This window comes from Danio rerio, chromosome 16, assembly GCF_052040795.2.
Source record: "Danio rerio strain M-AB ecotype USA chromosome 16, GRCz13ab, whole genome shotgun sequence".
NCBI lineage: Eukaryota > Metazoa > Chordata > Actinopteri > Cypriniformes > Danionidae > Danio > Danio rerio.
This window is the reverse complement of record NC_141036.1, coordinates 35,329,364-35,352,243: the sequence shown is the minus strand read 5'-3', so window position 1 is coordinate 35,352,243 and position 22,880 is coordinate 35,329,364. Positions and strand designations below refer to the sequence as shown.

Below are 22,880 nucleotides of genomic sequence, written 5' to 3'. Positions count from 1 at the left end.
CAAGATCACCTTCATGGCATCGTGCACATTACTATGACATGCAAAAGTGTTACCTGCTCATGGGTGACAACAACAGAAGGATTTCTCTCAGGGAGGCATGCAAAAACAAGTTAATATGCAAACACGCTTGACAAACAGTGGCAGATGCAGCTTTGGGATTTCTTCATGTTGGTTTCTCATTGGGTATGTTTACATGGACATCGGTAATCTAATTATTTACCTTATTACGATTAAGACAATATTATGATTAAGGTGTGTATTCCTGTGTTGTTACACATTATAGTAATAGAAATATCTGTTATGAATGTGTGACTACTAGGTCCTTATATAATCTGCTTCCAAACATCTACAGTATAAGTGAATTCAAATAACTCACCATCGTTTGCTCCAGTAATCTGCAGCGTGTTTTTCAGATACTCTCCTTCACATCTACACCTGTGTTTAGATCGGGGGTTACATATATTTTATGTCTACAGCAGCAGTGTGTTTTAATCTCAGACAGCATGTTTGTGAAAATTCTGGCAGTAGTGTAGAGAGTGCAATGCAGTGAAACTAATGTTTTATACCTTTAAATGAGATTGGGAAGTATCGTGGGATCAGAGACACGTGATTGAGATTTCATGAGAGAATGTTCGGAAAAGGGAAAAAACAATGAGACTGAGAGAGAGAAATTGTATTAGGTAATTTGTTGTGGCTGATAAATGATGTTTACCCTGTATGTTTAATAAATCACTGGTATAATACCTGCCGATCAAGCTCAGCATGTCTTTATTGCAACTAAGCCAAAGAACACACAAGACCACGTGTGGAAAGAACTGAAAAGATTACATACAAAGAACAACATGCATTACAGTAGTATGTCTCAGTACATGCTCTGCATCAATAATCAAAGCAGCAGCAGCAGCATAGCAGCTCTATTTCTACAAGACCAAACACATTAACATTACCATATACATATTATGGTTGTCATGGCAGAACTCGGGTGGTGTTTCCCACAAGACCACAATTATAAAACAATTATAATTAAGTAAGTTTGCAAGTTCTGTCATTACCAACATTCCAACAAACATTTGCAAATGCTGTCACAAACTGCTCTACAAATGCAGTGACTTATTTGTCAACACAAAGCTCTTTTGTTCACTGTCAAACTGTTGATACTGTTAATAATGTGATTATGTACGTCAATACTGCACTTTAATAATGTAAAATAGGAAAACAGAAATCCTTGCTTTTGTGGCCTAATTAAATTAAATTAAATTAAATTAAATTAAATTAAATTAAATTAAATTAAATTAAATTAAATTAAATTAAATTAAATTAAATTAAATTAAATTAAATTGTGGAGTTTGAAAGTGTGGAGTTTGCATGTTCTCTCTGTGTTCACGTAAATTTCCTCCAAGTGCTCTAGTTTCTCCCACTGTACAAAGACCTATAAGTAAATTGAGTAAGCTAAATTCGAAGTGTATGAGTGTGAATGAGAGTATCTGGGTGTTTCTCAGTGATGGGTTGCAGCTGGAAGGCCACCGCTGTGTAAAACTTATGCTGGATAAGTCAGCAGTTTATTCAGTTGTGAGGACCCCTGATTAATAAAGGGACTAAGCCAAAAAGAAAATGAATGAATGAATAATTTAATAATTAAATTTAAATATGAAGTATTAAACCTCCTGCTTGGTATTAGTGTGATTATGTTGTATACATCAATACTGCACTTTAATAATGTAAAATAGGAAAATGCCACATGTCTCAATTTGTATTTGTGTTTACTTGCACAGAAAAATCTATTTACTTGCACAGAAAAAAAATATGTTTGCTGTTTGTTCAAACTACTTATTTAAAATAAGGTGAAACAACACAATTGTTGAGTTTTTGGGGGGCACAACTAAATTGTTTTATGTTCAGTCCTTCTAAATTTAAACTTTATAAAACAAAATTAAATAATAAAAAAAAGCTAACTTAATTCCTTTGTGTTGCCCCAACAAAAATCAATTGTGTGGAACCCAGCATTTTTTTGCAGTGTGGAAGAATCTTTATTTTCTGATCAGATTATTTCCTTGATCCTGTTATTATCAGAATATTGTTGTCAATGTACACGTGCTGTGTGATTCCTATTGATTTCTTCTTTGTGATCCTCTTTGTACACCATTCATGAGGATTTTCAATCCAAAAGGAACTTCATGCAGCCCAGAGTCATGCTGAGGGCCAGACATAATGACCTATTCATGTTCGCCGACTATTTGCTCAGTAAGTGGGCACAATTGGTGGGCGGTTGAAATAATTCAGGAGCAGAAAGAATATTGTAGGACATTTGTCTGGTGTATTAATTAATCATTTGTTCTCAGCTGTGACTGCAGCGAGGGAGATTCAGCGCGAGCGTTTCTCATCTCTGTGGGAGTCTGATTGCGGCTCATCGCTGAATAGATTCACTTATTGAGTAGATTTGGCTTGAATTTGTCGAGCTGATTGAGAGCCGTGTGACTTTCTGTTATAATCGCGGCGTGCGTTTATACGGCTCCACGGCCTCCCTTAGTAGGACTACAAAAGCATTGTAATGCCTGTAAAATAAGTCCAATGTCACACATGGCTTATCTTTAATGGCATGTATAAAGCTGGAGGGGTAACCATCCACATCATTGAAAAGGTCATTCTTATGGGAAGGGCTGCGCACCACACACGGGCTAATGAAACCACTAATATTGTGGACGGGTGTAGATTTCATCATTTCATGGGTTATGGGCAGAAGCACTACTGGAGAGCTTTTATAGTGACAAACATTTCGATATTAGATTCAGTATCACAACTGTATTATCTAAATCAGAAAATGTTTCAGCAGGGTGTAAGGCCTGTTCCATACTGTCAACATTGGGATGTGAAAATAAGAGATATGCTCACCATAATAAGGGATTCACCCCTCTTAAAAAATCCCTAAATTATTATATATGCTCATTTGAAGCTGTTTGGTTGTAAATAAACAGTTAAATATTCAGTTATATGTTTTATTATTATTTACAAAAGAAAAAATAAAAAGTATACATTAGCAGCAAATTATTTAGCAAACAGTTTAGCTTATTAAAATTAATAGCTATTTTAATGAAATAGAATCAAGCTATCAAATCTCATTAGCCATTTGTTCACTGTATAACTTACACGTTCTGATTAAAGAGCAACAAATGAATCTCATTTATTTAGATTTTTATCATTTAATTACATTAAATAACAGAGGTTGTGCTTCATCCCACACCATTTTCGACCATGTTGAATTGTTTTTTTTTATATTTAATATTTTATCATGATATTTTATGTATTATATTTTTGATCGAAAATAAATCAAATCAAATCAAATGTCACTTTAAAAGTGCACACATCTAATGTTATAATGAAAGCATTGCTTTCCTAAATTTTTATGCTCATTTAGGATGGAATTAGTTGTGTTTAAAAAAAAAACCCACCAAGATCGACATTTTTAGATATTATTTTTATTATTAGTTATGTATATGTCTGTTTAAACACGTGCCCAAAACCCAGACTTTTGCTCGGCTCCTCCAAATCACGAGTACACAATCCGTTTATCACTATGGAGTGCGTTAGCTGACAGTCACATTCCACTTTATGACTGTTTTGAGGATTGCATATAAAAGGGAGACGGCACCTGTAATGAAAAGAAAGAGAATCCCGACGTTTTTATATTTATTTCAAAGTGTTTTGATGCCCAAACAAAGCGAAAGCACAGAACAGACTCACATTTAAGAACAAGGGCGGCCCCTTGTGGTTCGGCGGTATGGGTTGCGTATAGGAAGGCACGGCTCTTTAATGTTTATTTGCCACCCTTTATAGAAAGACTTAAATACTGGAGAAATACGGGAAAATATCTTTACAGGATGATAGCTGGATAGAACTGTAAAATACAGGAAAATCCCAGGAAAAACCAGAGGGCCTGTTCACATAAAGGTTGAAAATGACAAATAGCAGTGCCCACACCACAAATGTAATACAGACTATGTTTATATTGCAGGCAAATGTAGCCCAAATCCAAATGTGAGTCAGATCTGTTTTTGTTATGACAGTGTGAGCAGCACAAACCACATGGAATCTAATTTTTTTAATTCCGATATGTGCCACTTTTTCAAATGTGGTATTAAATCCAATACAGTTCTGGGATCTCATTTATAAAAGTGTTGAACACAAAAACCAAACTGCAATGTGCGAGTCTGGAATGTGGGAGAATGTGGGCAGCTGTTAATAAACTGTAAGTAAACATGTTTAACTTAAATATTGACTTAATTGAACTACTTTGAATAGCCATAGGAGCAATAATCACTAATCAGCCCAAGCTCATTGTCAATACACACCCAGGTTAATTTGTGAAGACAGCAAAATATGTAACTGGAGGTACGTCTGCTTGCAGTTTTTGTTTTTGCAAATCCATCAGAGGCTACTGTCCTCCACAAGAACGTAAGCGGTTAGCTGGTATCACAAAAAGAAACCGCTCCGTAGCATTAAAGACAAAATGCAGCCACACACATACATTGACAGGGGTACGTATTCCCAATGAGCCTGTGTTGTCATTAATATATAAATGAAATTAATTCTTTAATTAAATAATTTTTTGGGACGGTTTCTATTTTATAAATTAGATGTTTTGCAATGTGACCATGGTGTGAAAAGCTGGAAAATGTTGGAATTCAGGCAACTTTTTCATAATTTTCAGTCGACATGTATTGCCATTCTGAACTGGTATAAACATCCTCTTATTCCTCAGGGGCTGCTGATTAACCCTTAAAAATTTCACTACATAGTGTGGTCAGTCTTGGGTGTTCTCTAGAGTGAACAATCACAAAAATAAATTCAAAACTAAAATTTAAATCTGCTTTCCCGTGAGGGCTGGCACTTAGCCAGAGAGGGATGCACACATCGCTTTTCATACACTGTTAGACCTTACCAGGGTTTTTTACAGTAGAACACTGGCAACACTGTTGCCAGCCACTCACTGTAAAAGTTTGGTTACAGTAAGTAACTGGCAACAGTGTTGCCAGTTAATTACTGTAACTGAACCATTACAGTGAGTGGCTGGCAACAGTGTTGCCAGTTAATTACTGTAACTGAACCATTACAGTGAGTGGCTGGCAACAGTGTTGCCAGTTATTTACTGTAACTGAACCGATACAGGGAGTAGCTGGCAACAGTGTTGCCAGTTAATTACTGTAATAGAGCAGCAGTGGTAACTAACTGGAAACTGTGTACAGTTAATTACTGTATTGTAGTGTTACAAATCACAGCATTATACTGCATACACATTAATAGTATGTCATATATAGTTATTGTAGTGTTACTAAAATTAATCAGTATTCTTAGCTGTTATTTAAAAATAGAAGGCATAACATTTTTCAGACAAATTTATTTTATTGTTTTGGCACCAAACAAATAAATAACAGAAAAAGTATAACAAAATTAAGAAATCAGCAGATATAAATATTGTCTTGCAAATTACAGGTCTGCACAGTAAGGCTGCAGTCACACTAACATTTGAGCAAGCAAAATTCTGTCATACTGCACTGCGAAGTGGAATTAAACAAAGCGAGTAGTGGAATAAAACAAAACAATTAGAGATTGAAAAAGCAAGCCAGAGAGGTCATGTTCTGATCTTTGATTGGTATCAAGCAATCACATGATGTGATTTCGCATGTCAGCGTTCTCCAAGCTTGAACTTTCCAATGCTGCGAATTATGAAATTTGTCGCATGAGCTATCATTCCAGGTCTGCAGTACTCACATGCGTATGAATGGAAGTCTATAGGAAGAAAAGTGCAGTGTGACAGGGACTTTAAGCTGTAACTCTAATTAAACACACCTGATCAAACTAATTAAGGCTTGTTAGAAATCTACAGGTAATGTTGAAGCAGGGTGGGTACTAAACTCTGCTGCCCTGCAGTTCTCCAGGAACTTGGAGTTTGACCCCCATGGTATACAGCAGTGGTGCTCAATCCTGTTCCTGGATATCTACCTTCCTGCAGATTTCAGTTGCTACCCATATCAAACACACCTGCCTGTAATTATCAAGTGGTGTTCAGGTCCTAATTAATTGGTTTAGGTGTGTTTGAAATGAATAGCAACTAAAATCTGCAGGAAGGTAGATCAGCAAATGAACAGCAAAAAACACAACATAATTATTTTAAAGTTTAAAGTTTTAAATAATTAAAAACTGTGTTAAATCTCAATAAAAATTTTAGTAAGTAATTATAAAAAATAAAGTTGGCAACACCGAAAAACCAAAGGATCCAATCTTTTATTGTTATAATTATCTCATGACAACAAACTTTATTATTGTTTCTAATATAAATTCATAGGTGGAAACACTGCTCTGAAAAATACTTAGCAACAAACTCACAACCTGGGACCGTACAGTGGAGCTTTTGTGTGTGGATGGCTATGTGTATCATGTTTTTGTGATTCCCTGTGATGATGTGCAAATGTTACCTTACTGAGATGAAGGAATTTAATTTTGGCTTAGTTGCCAGAAAGATACATACAACTGTTAGCATCTGTACATTATGGCAGTATGCAATATCCAATAAATACTTAAACAAAAGTAATGTAAGAAGTTATATGAGGAGAGGCTAACTAGCTAACAATGTAGCTTTTAAGTACACAGTTCAAGATAACAACAATATAACTTAAAACACAGCCTTATTTTAGAAACCCTCAAAAACATTTGGAACACTTTTTACTTACTCATTATAGATTCTTATTTAAAGCCTAAAACATATCAGACTCTACATCTGAATTGATGGACAGAGAATAGAGCGCACTCAGCAGTAAACAAATCAAACACCTGGCTCCCTTAAAGGGCCAGCATTTTCTGAAAACTATTTCTAACACCTTTGTGTTTAGAATAAGACAGACAGCCTGTGGGAGTGTATGGTGATGCCTAAATCATTATTTTCTGCCTTTAAAATGCACGTCTATATAAATAGCAACATAAACCATCAGAGAATTTATTGGAATTAATTCTTTGCACTACACAATTTCATACAAAGTCTACTCCTTTCACAGTAAAATAATGTGTTAATAAATAATAAATGTTTTCTTTTATTACAGCAAAACACTGGCTATTTTGCAGTTATTTACTGCACAATCTACAGAGTAACAGTGCAGTTATACTAATTAAACACACCTGATCAAACTAAATCTAAAGGTAGTGTGTTGAAGAAGGGCTGGAACTAAATTCTGCTGGGCTGCGGCCCTCCAGGAGTTTGACATCCTTGGTACATAGCATATTTTCAAAGGAACTGCCTACATTTATCACAATCATGCACATATCATTGAATAAAAACAATAATATACAAACAATATACAAACGTCATCCAAAGCAAAAAAATAAAAAATAAATAAATATTCTGATCCTCATGTTGTTCCAAACCTGTAGTAATAATAATAATAAAAAACAAATAACCTGATTAATACATTTATTTAGGAAAGTCTTTATACTATACTGTTAATGCCATTTTTACCTACTTCATTTGAAGTTTTCCAAACAAATTCATTGAGTCTCTGCGAAAATGTTTGTACGTGCTGTTTAACATATTTTTTAAATAACACATTTTTACTAGTTAATTAGCAAAATACTAATATTCAGCTTAAAGTGCAATTTAAAAGCTTAACTATTGGCTAAACTAGGCAAATTAAATTAATTATAGAATAGTAAACAAAGTTATAAAAATGATTGTGATAATTTGGTTGCTCTGTGTGAATATTTTTGCCTTTAAATGCATCTCGTCGATATCTTTACCTTTTAATTAGCTCTGTGACATTGACATTGGTTGACTCCTGATACTCAATGTTAAAAACATAAAAGGAACCAAAGAAAACACAGAGTTGGCTGCAGAGAAATTTAGCTTATCATCAATGCATTGTCTCACTTTCTCCTCAATACTGACCATACACATACCAAACTGAACAGTATATATATATATATATATATATATATATATATATATATATATATATATATATATATATATATATATATATATATATATATAAAGCAGTACATGGGGTAATAATGGTTGAGCAGTAATTTACCATTTATTATCACAGTAACTATCTGTAATGGGTACATAAAGTAAATTACTGTAATTTATTCTTTGCACTACAAAATTTCATACAAATCCTGCTCCTTTTACAGTAAAATACTGTTTCCTTTTAATACAGCAAAACACTGGCTATTTTACAGTTATTTACTGCATAATCTACAGTAAGGGTTAACAGTGTAGATCACAACTTATGAGTGTTTTCAATAACATTGACATTTTAGGTATCAGATATTGAAATCCACATTGATGCTGGCAAACAACCATTTATAGTTCAAACCAACACACTGCTGTTGTCTGCCAAACAGCAATACTAATTATGATATTAATCTGACACCATGCTTTATTTACAGCATACACATTAGTACATAAATAGAAACTTTTGCACATGCGGGTCAATTAAGCACCATGATCAGTTCAAACTGAAAATCTAATATTGGCCAAATTTAAAACAACAATGTGAACAGCTATGGGAAAAAATCTGATCTGAGAAAGCTAATTTGAGGAACAAATTTCACATTGTAAAGCTAGTGTGGCATTTGTTGATTGAAATTAAACTATTTTCTTGTAGCACTGTAAAAATGAATGGCCTGTTGAAAGATGTACGTTATTTAAATGTGTAATAGAGCTGTCTCTATGTTCTATATGCATGGTTGATGAAATCACAGCAAGCAAGATCTCTTCAAGTCTTCATTTACTAGTCTTGCCAGATCTTGCTTAAAAAACATATAACTAAAAATGAACAACAAACATCTACTTTTTATACCTAAACCCAAATATCTTATTGTATATTAAGCCACATAACAAAATATCAAAACCTACGTTTTCCTAAATTGTTCAACATGATTTTTTTCACTCCAATAAGAATTGTTCCAAATATGGTAACTGCTGTGTTCACTAGCGGCGTTGTATATGCTGGGGATCACTTCCTGTAGTCTTTTGTAATCGCCAGTGGTGTTTTTTCTGTTGGACATTACTTCCTAATGAACCACAGTACAACTCCCAGAACTCTTTGCGCTCTTCAACTTCTACAGCAGCTGACAATAATCGGAACACTCACACACAACTGTAGCTCATGATGCACTGATAACCAGGACGATAAGTACACCTCACCTTTACCTAAACATTACCGAGTCTTGTTTCTGTATTGAACACTACAAAGCATTTTTCCTGCTTTTTTTCCTCGAACCTCATCATCGTGGTCAACTCCTCTCTGCAACCTGCGTTTACTTACATTATGTCCTTTAAAAACTGAGATACTCTTTTAGCCCAAAGACTCCAATAAGAATTGTTTCAAATATGATGTTGGAGATTACTTCCAACTCCCAGATAACTACAACTCCCAGAACTCTTTGTGCTCATCAACTCCTACAGCAGCTGACAATAATCCGAACACTTGCACACAGTCACAGCTGTAGCTCATGAAGTACTGATTGCAAGGACTATAAGTACACCTCACCTTCACTCACACATTGCAGAGTCTTGTTTCTATATTGAACATTACGAAGCGGTTTTTTTCTAGTTTCTTTTCCTGTGGCTTTTGATTCTTGTCTTCTGCCTCATTTTGATTTGTTGCCGCCTAGTCTGACCTCTTGCCTGTATTTTGACCTAGTCAATTGAATTACCCTTCTGATCTTGTTGCTTCTGTTTTTGACCACTGCCTTATGACCTTGCCTTTAATAAACTGCTTTTGGATCCGCAAGTCTTTTGTCTGCCTAATAACAGTAACGCTTTAAATGTGTTTTCTGTCACGTTCCAAACGTACAGCACAGAAAACACAACAATTCTGCTAATGGCTAAAAGAACATTGTTTTTGGTCATTGTATAATATTATACATAATATATTCTATTTTAGTTACATATATATAATTTTTATACATACACTAAACATATATTTCTACATATGTATATTTTGTACATTGATGATTTACTTTGTAATAGTCACAATATCATTATTGAATTATAATAAGAAGTGCATGAACAGACGTGCATTAGGCATTGACAATACACTCAGTAATGGTTGCAATGTGCCTACTGTGTCTTTAAGAGCAGGCTTTTTCTCCTTATTTTGTGTTTTGGGCATGTGATTGTTACTAAATATTTACTGCACTCAACACCCCCCTAAAGAGTTCAAACTCGGAGAGTGAAATCACACCAATTTCCGACGCGAGAGGGGCTATTTTCTGCCTTTGAAGCGTTTTCCAGTCCCTGACTATGCACCATCCTGTTGAGACGTGCCCAAAAATACACTTCTGCCAGCGTCCTGGCAGCACTGTAGCATATGCGCCGCGACTGGCCTGCAGTGCCCCCCCGCAGAGCTGCCTGCGCTCGCATCATTGTCTTAAATACGAAACTGGCACACTCGACGGGCAGTCACCACATAATACCCCCTCTATGCTCTCCGCCAACACAAACATACATTTATATCTGAGGGACAGGATAAAACACAGAGAGTGGAGTGTTTTCTGCCATGGTGCGGCGAGGAACACTTTTACACCCACACAAAGGTCACAGACTGATTCAGTGTCCTCTGTTTGGATAGTTATCTCAGCGGGGATTAAGGGAAACGGTCTGTCTGATTGGATCTTGAGCTGAAGCTAATACTGCTGGCTCTCTCCGTTTGAGATATGGAGGAAGATTACAACCTGTGAGGGTGTCAAACAGCACAAAGTACACTGCATACTTCACCCCAGCCGTAGGTGAATTAATGCAATGCTTGGAGGGTATATTCTCGGAAATGGGAAAACGAGAGATATTTTTAAATGGCTTTTTCTTTTTGTTTTTTCCATTTTGTAAGCGTTAAGCAGGGCCTAATTTAGGCAAAATTATGCCTCTGTAAATATGTTAAACAACCCAGGCTCACTCTGAAAAATGTACCGCTATATACATTTCTAAAGAGCGCCAAATATGTCCTAGGAGCTACATTTTTTGCTGTTTTTTGTTTTCGTGAATCCACCAGAGGTAACTGTGTATGCTTTTTAAGATCTTAAATTTCTCTCGCAAGTGATATTCGCACCTGCTGTTTTTGCGTAAATCCACCAGGAGGCCGCTGTCAACTCACTGAGTGACTGACTAACTGAAAAACTGGCTGATCGATTAACCTTCCCTATACCCAACCGACAGTTTTAAAAAGCAATCCAGAAAATGAAATGCCCCCTGATTTTTTTACCACATTCTCGCCCTATTTACTTGTTTATTTAGTTTTTTGGCTTCTGTTTTTTTGTCTTAGCCACTTTCTGGACTCAAACCTCATCATCGTGGTCAACTCCTCTCTGCGTCTCAAGTCCGCCGACGTATATGGCGAGCCACTGGACAAACTAGTAACAGAGGGAAAGCCATCCATACAGAGGCAAGCAGTCAGCTGGTAAGCGCAAAAAGGAGCGATGTTATACCACCCCCTTTATTTTAAAGACGAAATGCAGACATGCGTCCTTCTGGCTACATAATTCAAAATCTGTAGAAATGCTATGTTTTCAGAAAAGAAGGTTCACTTTGCCATTGAATATGCACACTTTTGTAACGTAAAAAGGCTCCTTTTGCCACAGATCTATATTGCTGTGCAAAGGCAAAAGGCAGTAACTTTGTTTTTGATTGAAAATGTTATCCATTTTTTTTTCAGGACGTGCTTTATCACATGAATATGTTATCAGTGGTGGAAAGAGTACTGCAAAATCATAATCAAGTAAAAACTTGCCCAAAAATAGTAAAAGTAAATCTGTTCTAAATTTTACTCAAGTATGAGTAAAAAGCCTTTTTAAAAGTACTCAAGAGTAGTGAGCATTACACTGTGAAAAGTTGATGCATTTACGTGCAGTTTGTGCAGGGATGTGTAAACGTAAAATTCTGTAGTGCATTTAGTGATCTTTCTATATTAGTTCATTCCTTCGAACCTTCCTTCCATTGTTTGTTTGTTCTGTCCTTTATTAATTTGTTGGTTCATTCCTTCATTTATTCCTTCCTTCATTTCTCACTTCATTCATTTGCTCATTTATTCAGTCGTTCGTTTATATTTTTGCTCTTCCTTCATTAGGTCCTTTGTTCATTCATTCATTCATTTTTTCCTTCGTTAGTTTGTTCAGTCCTTCCTTGAATCTTTCATTTATTTGTTCTTTCCTTCATTCGTTCTTTCAAATTTTGTTCCTTCTTTTATTAGGTCCTTTGTTCATTAATTAATTAATTAATTCCTTAGTTTGTTAAGTCCTTCCTTGAATTCTTCTTTTATTCATTCGTTCCTTCCTTTGTTCCTCTCTTTATTTGTGCACTCATTCATTCGCTCATTTATTCATTTGTTCATTCGTATGTTCGTTCATATTTTTGCTCCTTTCATTAGGTCATTTGTTCATTTGTTGTTTTCTTCCTACATTCGTTCCTTTCTACCTTCCTTCTTTTCTTCCTTACTTTGTTCAGTCCTTAAACCATTCATTCATTTGGTCCTTCCTTCGCTCCTCCCTTCATTTGTTCGCTTATTTATTTGATTGTTTGTTCATGGTTTTGTTCTTTCCTTCATTAGGTCCTTTGTTTATTCATTCATTTGTTCCTTGCTTCCTTCCTTAGTTTTAGTTTTAGTTTAGTGTTAGTTTAGTGATTGTTTAAGGCTGTTTGGTGATTTCATTCATCATACAGTTAACATCCTTCATTTTCTCATCACTAACATGGAGTCAATAAAAATTCTCTTGGTCATTGCATGCAAAGGTTTTAGACATCTTTTGGGGAATTTTAAAAGGTTACTAAAGTTTGTCCTGCGCGCTTGCGTTTTTTTTTTTAGTAACTTCTTTGGTTTGGTGCGTTAATCTGATCGTTACTATTATTCAAAAGAAGGTAATGATTCTGAGTAATCCTCAGTGATGAAGGCTTTGTGCCAAAACGTCTGTTTGTCTGTTATCACCCGTAAAATGTAAGAAAAAGTAAAAATAAAAACAGTACGAAGCAATTGAGTGCGAATCATTACCTTCTTTTAAATTTTAAAAGGTTCCAAAAGGTTTGCTGCATTTATAAAGCGCTTATGTTTTGAGGTTGTTTGGTGTGATGCGATTTACTTTCTTTGTGTGATTTGATTGGACAGGAATTGCAGGACTGATTTTTGTACTTACAATCCCCATAGACAAGAAAGAAATAAAAGAAAGTAGTGACTGCAGGTTGAAGGAAATTAGTGGAGTAAAAGTATTAATGCAGCACTAAAAATATACTCAAGAGAAAGTAAAAGTACACATATTTAAAACTGCTTATCAAATGACAATTCATGTGAAAACTATTCAATTACAGTAATTGGAGTATTTGTAATTTGTTACTTTACACCGCTGTATTTTATCATGTGAATGTTGTTGTTTTTCTATAGTTCCTTAACTCCTGAATGCAATAAAAGTCACTCAGCATAATAGTCTACCAAATGTGTAAATGCATTGGATTTTTTAAAATATACACATACTTCTTAAATAGCTACAATGTAGTGAGCTACTTTTTGTTAGTATAGCCAGTAGCGCAGCAAAAACTACTTTCTCAAAAGAATAGCTCTATAATGTCAAACTACAGTCTCAAAGTGGCTTCCTCAACACTGTTATGGACTCTCATTCTCCAGCAGTCAGTATCTTGTCAGTCAGTCATTCTGTTAGACAGTACACTGCATATCAGCATATCAGATCTCAGTGAAGATCAACAGGGGCTCACAGTCAAAAAAAAGTGTCAGATGACTCACAGTCCCCCTGCAGCACTCGGTTTCTCTGCTGATGCTTCTCTATCACCTGATTTTATGATTCACACTCAGCAGAGATGCGCGATTCCAATTACACACATGCAGCACTTCTAAGTCAAGCACACTCACTAAGACACTGCATTTAAATGATGCTTTCTTACTTACAAAATCAACAGTGCACTATAAACGAACTTTTAGAGAGCAAAATCACATAGCAAAAGGCTATGTTCACACTAGTGCGTTTCATTTTAATATGGCTTTTTAGCCCAGCATGTACTTTGAGGTCAAGATTACATCAAAAATTCTAATACTGAAATTTGAGATCTAACATTGGCTTTAAAAAAAAACAGGTAAAAATGTATTACAGGACAGTCTTGTCATCGATTTTTTACACCAATATTTGTTGTCAAATTGACGTTGTTTTGACATTTGAAGAGCCTCTTTTATGGGTGAAAATATATTGAAAATGACCTTCCATACAGTGTGTAACACAGCCCTAAGTGAATAAAAACATCCAGCTGATGTTTAAATGTGAAAGTGCACCTTATTTACACATAAAATAATTTTAAATAAAAAAATTTACATAAAAGATTCAACTCAGAGTCATCAGAAAATGATTTGTCTTTCGTCAGGAACTTTTGCCTTTTGCATCGATGTCGACACGAAACAATACCAAATATAAAATGCTGGATCCGGTGAAATGTGAATTCGCCTTTTTCTCTTTAAACACTTGCACACTAGAGTGCAGATGTGTGTAGGATTTATCATGACTGAGATGAGTTTTTAGATTAAGTTTATTCATAAACTAATTTCGAGAGGATCACGTGATTATAATTGAACACGGCTGGTTCTGCATGAGCATGCATGATCCACCAATCAGGCCATTCCTAACCCACTATAAAGAGCCAGGGTTTTTCACTACAGTCATCTTCGATTTGAAGAATCCCCCCTTCCACCCCTAACTCTACACCTTTCCCTCCATAGGGTGGCACGGTGGCCCAGTGGTTAGCACTGTTGCCTCACAGCAAAAACGTCATCGGTTCTAGTCTTTTAACAGGCTGGTGGTCGTTTCTGTGTAGTTTGCATGTTCTTCCCATGCTCGCGAGGGTTTTCACCGGGTCCTCCGGTTTCCTCCCACATTCCAAAAACATGCACAACAATTGAATTGATCAATTTAAATTTTGCACTACAGTCAATCTCTCATCCTGCAGCATATATCTTCATAGCATTCAATTTTTAGTCATCAGTTCTTATCAAGGTGGAGTTGTTGAGATCTATCTGAGCTCAAGGCTCCCCTCTCGCTCTGCAAATGGGAGGGAGGCCAGGGCTCAAGGACCTATTGGGCTCAGGGCTCTCTCACGGGACAGCATGCCAAACTTGCTTATAATCAATCATCAGCTAAGTTTGAACTCTTGAATTATAGTTAAGAATAGAGCAATGTGCTGGTGTTTAACTGCATTGCTTTAATGCGCTCCTGCACTGGGTTTACACATACTCTCTGCACTCTGATATTGGAATATCAAGCCAATTCCATGTGTGTTCAATAAGAAAAGGTCTAAAGAGGGTTTTCTTCAATGCATAAATTACTAGTAATTATTAGATAGAGGTTCGCAACAAACATACATTTCCCTGACTCCAGCATATTTACACAGCTAATTTTAACAGGTGGAGTTTTGGTGTAACGTGACTTATCAGTCATTCTGCAGTCCTTTGGCTCTTGTACCCCAGACATACTTCCTCTTTCTGCAACCCTACTCTGCATACTAGAACTGAACAATTAAGTTCATCTTCAATATATTTCACAACTTCTATTAGCAAAATGCTCCTTGTGACATGTATAGACTTCTTATTAGACAGCAGTCTAAAACAAGGGCCCCGCACTATATTTATTCTTATTCTGCTATTTCCCTCTTGTTAGCAGTTTCAAGTGTGTCTGGGTAATATATGGTATTATACAAATTAAAAAGATTGATTATTCTGTTGTTAGTCTAAACACTTTTCTAATAAAAAATAAAGAAACAAAAGTAATAAAAATAGATTCCTTTTTACCACACTGACTACCTCAAAATTTTTGATAGCCCATGCTGGGCATTTCCCTCTGTCTCACGCTAAACATAGTCGACCAATTACAACAGACTGGGTCATCGGGCCAACCAGCGCAGATTAGCATCCCGGGGGGAGTTTGGGAACAAATTAATCGGTGAACAAATCATATGGGAGATCATACAGATTTTACTTTAAATTGTGTTGATTTACAACAAAAACAAAACATTGTGCTATTTGAAAATGAAGAAAATGTACAGGATGTGTTTATTGGTTTCATGACTCGTGTTATACAAAAATGAAACAAAATTAAATTGTCTATATGATTTTATATTTAAAAAAAATGGTCCGTCTCCTCTGCAAAGCACAACCCTTTCATTTAGATTTTATAATTTTTTTTTTTTTTGCAGTTTTTGTTTTCACGAAACCACCAGAGATGTTTGTTAGATCTCAAATTTCTCTCGCAAGTGACATTCGCACCTACTCTTTTTGTTGCTGTTGACTAACTGACTGACTGAATGACTGGCCGATCGACTGACCCACCCTCCTCCTTCCCTAAATCCAACCAACTGACAGTTCTAAAAAGCAATCTAGAAAATGATTTTACCACATTCCCACTCTGTTATTTAGTTGTTTATTTATTTTTTGGCTTCTGTTTTTGTCTTATCCTCTTTCTAGAACCAGACCTCACCAGACTCAATCAACTCCTCACAGCACCCTAAATCTGCTGACGTACATGTCGAACTACTAGACGAACTGCTAACAGCGGGAAAGCCGTCCATACGGAGGTAAGCAGTCAGCTGGTAAACGTGAAAAGGATTGACATCATATCGGCCTGTAGCGTACGTTTTAAAGATGAAATGCAGCCATACATACATCTGGCTACATTCGCAATCTCCAGAAATGTATATAGGGAGACGTTTTTAGAATGAGCCTGTGTTGTAAAAGCAACCCCAGAGTCTTCAACCTAAAACAGCATCTGCAGTGTTTCCAAAATTGTCAGGTTTCAAATCAGTCTCACCGCAACTTATAATGTCTTGATTCAATGTTAATTTTATCCGTACATTTTTGTAAACTTTTCTCATCATCCAATGCGGGTAGGTTTAGGGATAAAGTTTTGGGACATGCCTTTTTTCATTAAATGTTTTGATATGAATGAAAGTGAATGGATTTGTACGGATTAGCCACATTTCTGACAATACATAAATAGTTTCATTTCTTCATGAGATGTAACATCCATTTTCGAGGTGTAGATGCCATACATGACCTTGTCAAAAACTTATGTTTACAAAAAAAATTACTAGTGTAAATGGAGCCTAATAATAGAACACATATGCATCCTTTATGGCTTCTTTATGCTCTACGGAGATTTGTTACACTAGAATAATAAGAGCAAGAAGAATGGTCCGTCTGTCAGATCTCACAATGTAATACATTATTTTCCAGTTTTTGGTCATGGCCGTAGGATGCACACAGGATCCAGAGGAGGGGAGGCATGGGGCGGATGGTCTTAAAATAAGCGAGTTCTGAAAGTCTAATTCAAAGACGGGCTAATCTGCAAGGGGGGGAGTGCGAGGGGCATTGTTCAGATGAAGATTGACAGGTGGAAGCAGAGAGAAAAGATCAAAGACCTCGACTGAGCCTTTGTGCTTTTGTCTAGACGAGAAAACTGTTGCCTAAGCATGTTGTAAGCAAGGACATCGAGATTAAGAGTTTACATCAGAGTTTGGGAGTGAAAAGTATTGCAGTTACAGTATAAAGTAGGCGCGATGTCATTTCACCAAAATATAGTTAAATTTATTTGTGCTTGTTCTATGTAAAACAAAACTAAGTCTATATCACAATGTATGAATCGTGACTCAAAGATTGACAATGATGCTACTTATTTCACAGCATGCTATTATTACAGAAATGTACTTCATGAAAAGTCGAGAGGTAAGCTTTTCATTTAATACTGTAAATATTCTGAAAGTACATAACCTCAGGTACAGAGAGCTGTAACATCTTCCATTACTAGAATACAGTAATTATACTTTATGTTCTTGTCATTTTAAAATTATAATAGTCGACATTTGAAGTAGATTAAAACCTTTCATCAAAGTTGTACTAAAACCAAATTGTCCTGTTATTGTCTTGGGACTGCTTTGATGAACTCTGATGATCTACTTATCCACAAATATTGACTATATTTAGCGATACTGTTTTGTTTTTTCTTCAGTTTTATTTGTGGGTTGATTTTTGTTGCTCAATACAGTGTACAATACATATTCTTAATAATTTTCTTTTAACAACATTAAAAATTTTTTTTTAAAAGTATTCCATTATTTTGACCACTACTGAGTAAACAATATAATTGTTCAATTAAATGATCACATTTTACAATAATATTTCTTTAGTTAATGTTAGTTATTGCATTTACCTGTACTAACATGAACTAATAAATAATACTTGTAAAGCATGCATTCATTAATTTTAACTAATGCATTAATTAAATCCTTATTCATGCAAGTTGACATTAGTTAATGTTCTGTGAGTTAACATGAATTTTATTGCAAAAAGATACAATTCACAACAGCAGTTAGACATTTTTACAAGAAATTATCTTAATTAAATTCCCTATTCAGGGACAGCAAACTAAAGCAACATATCCCTTATACAAGATATTTTATTAATAGGAAATCGATTTTCAGAAGTAACTAGGCCATTAGAAAAAATACTTAGTGTTTTTCTCTGTAAAAGTCTACAATTTCAATCTTAATGTTCTTAAAAGGGTCTTTAAAAGTCTTAAATGTGGCTTGAAGAAACCTGTAGAAACCCTGAACCAATATCAATAAAACATGACAAATATACAGTATACTGTAATAAATGTATTGTTCCTTTTTTGTTCATTGTACATTAATTTACATTAATACAATATTGGAAAGTGTTGCCAATTAAACTAGAATTAAACTAAATTAACTAAATAAAACTCTCTCAGTGTGGTTGAAAAAAAATTGCCTGCATGAATAATTAAAAATGTTTGAAATACTACAGCAGTCTCCCACTGTCAGAACCTCACAAAAAATCATCTAAAATCAGCATCTTCTACTCATCCATAATCAAACCTTTAAGGCTTGCATTAACTGAAACCAAGCATTAAAACACACACAATTACAGCAGGAGAACCGTGGCGCTTCTCTGCAAACTCCTCCATCTCTCTCAGGCTTGTTCGTCAGCCAGAAGCTACTGGACTTATCTCGGCTCCAGCTCTGAAGAGAGAGGATCTCTTCCTGACAAGCCTGCTGAAGATAAAATTATCATATTTCACACCCGTGTCTCTCACAATCTGGCAAGCAGAGAGCAGGTGGTTTGCTCTCAGGGGAATCGTGCCTGATGCACAGCACTATATCACCAAACCACATCTATCAAATCCCTCTCCGCCTGCAGAGAAACGTTACAAGTGTGCCATTGTAGTCAACTTTCATGAGACTTATCTAAATCTACTTGTCACAAAGTGTTGACAAATTCTTAAGGAGCCATTTTGGCTTTATAGATCGCCAGGGGACATAAAAACATGATTGATCGCCATTAGGTGGTGTAGAAAAAATGCTTCCTTTTTTCTGAAATCTACAATGCATGTGCTATTTGACAAAGACATTGCAGGTAAATAGGCTAAAAATGAATAGTTTAGTCTAGTGTAGTCTTGTTTAGTTTTTGTTTTGTTTTGATTTGATTATAATGTAATGTCCGTTCTTTTTGTCACAGAGTGTAAATTTGTCTTGGTGACAGAAATATGTCATAAATACATCTGGAATACTTGATTCTGATTGGTTAATTACAACATCCAAGGCATGTTATTTCAAGATAACAACCACTGAAATTGATAACACAGACTCATCTTGGTACTGTGAATCATCTTGAATATCTGTAGCATCCATATTGTTTATATTCTTGTCTGTCTCTCATTTTTGTTTACTTTTTGCTGCCAATTTAGGACTGAATAACATGTAGGTAAGTGTATGTTCCCTTTAGCTGTTTTCGTTTCTGTCAGAGTTGTGTTTAAGGCTGATGTTTTATGTTTATTTTTTAAGTTTGCTCAAGCAGCCATGTAAAAATGGGATAAAGTACAGTCCCAGCGGTTGTTTTCACAGGATTAAGACCTTCACGTTTCACGTCAGGCATCCAATAAGCCTGTCGATTTTTATTTACTTATAACAACCACTATTGGTGTAAAGTAGTCCTGCAGTCAAGTAGTTACTAATTTATTTTTTCTTGTCTTTGGGAATTAGAAAAATCAGTCCTGTAATTCCTGTCCAATCAAATCACACATAGAAGGTAAATTGCATCATAATAAACTAGTTCAAGACATGTGCACTTTACATTGCAGCAAACTGTTTGAAAGCATTAAGTGTCCAAGAAGATGTTCAAAATCTTTACACGCATTGACCTAGAGAATGTTTAGATCAGGGATGCCCAAACACAGGCTGTTTCTCAATTCCAAGAATGCAGAGAACGGACTTGCGTTCTTGTGGAGACCGGTCTTGCCAGGTGTCCTTGGAAGAATGAACTTAGGAGACCACGAGGGCAGAGAACGCATCCTTTGAGATATGAGATGCTGCGATTTTTCTGATGGTCACATGACCATCACGCATTTTAAATGGTAAATTATTTAAACATTACAGCATTCATACAACGATTTATTATTTTTCCCCCTTTTCAAAATATTTACTTTGCATAAAAACATTATCAATATACTCTGCACAATACAAATAAAACTGATTTTAATACGAATTTCAGCAAACAAACACCCTAGTGTGTTTATTCCTTAATTAAGATGTCCATGGTAAGGTTTACTTTCACCGTTTTATTTAGGGAAACTCCTGGGATAAATAAGTTAAATCTCTGAACTTTAATAATAAATCTATATAAAATGCTGTGCTTCCCACCTCCAGTCGTAACAACTTCTGGGACTTCCAAAGTGAGTTCGGTGCTCAAGTTTGCATCGGTGCGTCCTCGAATATCAAGATCACATCCGGGAAGTTTCACGTGTACTCTGTTCTTGCGGTCTTGAGCATTGGAACTGAACTTCAGCAGCTGATGATGATGTTACACGAGAACACGAGGACGCAAGACCGCTGAAGAACGCATATTGAGAAACAGCCACAGTCCTGGAGGGGTGATGTCCTGCAGATTTCAGCTCCAATTTGCCTCACACCTGCACGGATGTTTCTAGAAAGCCTAGTATGAGATTGATCAGCTAGCCCAGGTGTGTCTAATTGAGATTGGAACTAAACTTTGCAGGACACCGGCCCTCCAGGACCAAGTTTGGGCACATATTTACTGTATGATGACCGAAATGGCCTTAAACACCCAGCAGGCACAAGACGTCAACATGCTGTCAGATTGATATTGTACCCTAATGTCGTGGAGACGCTGCATTTTGTTTGAAAATGAAAATTGGGTTTACATCAGAACTCAAAGTCAGCCCGATGTCAATGTCCAACGTCCAACCTAAAACCAACCAAATATCAATGTCTAATTATGTTACAGCTTGACGTTGTGTCAATGTTACCACTATAACATCTATCAGATGTTGAATTTTGGTTGCCATAACTGATGAATAAATGTCCGCATTTGACATCAAAATAATGTTGTCCTTAGACGCTGGCTAGACATTGAATTTTGGTCACCTGACATCATAACCTAAATCTAACCTAATGTTAACGTCTTATGACATTGTGTGCCTGCTGGACATTAACTAAATGCACTACAGAATTTTACATTTACACAGACACATCCACAAAATTACATGTAAATGCATCAACTTTTAAAAGGGCTACTTTTTACTCCTACTTTGAGTAATATTTACAACAGGTACTTTTACTCTACTCACACAACATTTTTAGGCAAGTAATGGTACTTTTACTTAAGTATGCTTTTTCAGTACTCTTTCCACCACTGACAACCACCTGGATGTACTTTATCCTTTACATAACATAATAACCGCAGATGATAAGAAAATTTCAAGAGTTTAGATACAATCTTTTACTCTCTTTTTTAAAAATATCATTCTTAAAGAAGAAGAAGAAGAAGAAAAAAACAACTGCAATTGTGATATAATTTTTTATAAGCATTTCATTTGGCTCATTGCTGAACAAAAAAACAGCTTGCGAAACTAAAAAAAGTTAGAACCCTTTATTAATACGGAGTAGCCACAGCAGAATGAACCACCAACTTATTCAGCACATGTTTTATGTAGCGGATGCCCTTCCAGCTGCAACCCATCTCTGGAAAGCATCCATACACACTCATTCAAACCCATACACTACGGACAATTTGGCCTACCCAATTCAACAGTGACACATGTCTTTGGACTGTGGGGGACAGAGCACCCAGAGGAAATTCACGCGAACGCAGGGAGAACATGCAAACTCCACACACAAACGGCAATTGACCCAGCCGAGGCTCGAACCAGCGACCTTCTTGCTGTGAGGCGACAGCACTACCTACTGCGCAACCGCCAATTCTTGCTTTAACAGGATCAAATGAAAATGAAAATTAAAAATTTGCATACAGTGAGACAAATCATGAACATGTTCCTTTGGTAAAGACTTTAGAATATAGAGATGAGTTTATCCTGGTTGTACTTTGTCCTATTTTCAAAATGCATTGTAAATTATGCTGGAGTGTGTAGAAATGTATTTTCTTAAAAAGCTTTTAGCAAAACAGTCTTTAAAAATATTGAATGTACACTTGGTAAAGTGCAACAAAGGTATAACTTAAACATTCATTTTCAATTATTTTATTTTACATTAAACTTAAAAAAAAAAAAAAAAAAGAAACATGCTAAAATAGCCCAAAATCTCAGAAATGACATGCCTGCAGCGTCTTACCTCAAGGAACTATTTTGGTTTTGCAACATTTATTAGCAATTTATCATTGTTGTTTTAAAAAGAGATTGGTTTTTGAAAAGAGCATGATGTCATTGCTTGAGGTGGGCAAAAGTTATTTTGCACATCTTACTAATGTCATGTAAACAGATGTACTTTTAAAAATCATTTTGTGCTTACTTTGCCTTCGAAAAAA

General features: G+C 35.7%; 1 protein-coding gene across 2 annotated transcripts; it reads left to right on the top strand.

Moving 5' to 3' along the window:
- Positions 1 to 59: 59 nt before the first annotated feature.
- Positions 60 to 22,614, top strand: LOC147833377 (uncharacterized). 2 transcript variants are annotated; one of them, XM_087287236.1, is made up of 4 exons: positions 60 to 183; positions 11,313 to 11,447; positions 16,494 to 16,603; positions 17,709 to 22,614. In XM_087287236.1, the coding sequence occupies exons 1-4, from the start codon at positions 145 to 147 to the stop codon at positions 17,737 to 17,739; spliced, it is 315 nt and encodes a 104-aa protein (XP_087143362.1). In that variant the 5' UTR covers positions 60 to 144; the 3' UTR covers positions 17,740 to 22,614. The 2 variants fall into 2 exon arrangements, with proteins under 2 accessions (XP_087143362.1, XP_087143363.1); XM_087287237.1 differs by having other exon boundaries at positions 69 to 183; positions 19,789 to 22,614.
- The last annotated feature ends 266 nt before the right edge of the window (positions 22,615 to 22,880 follow it).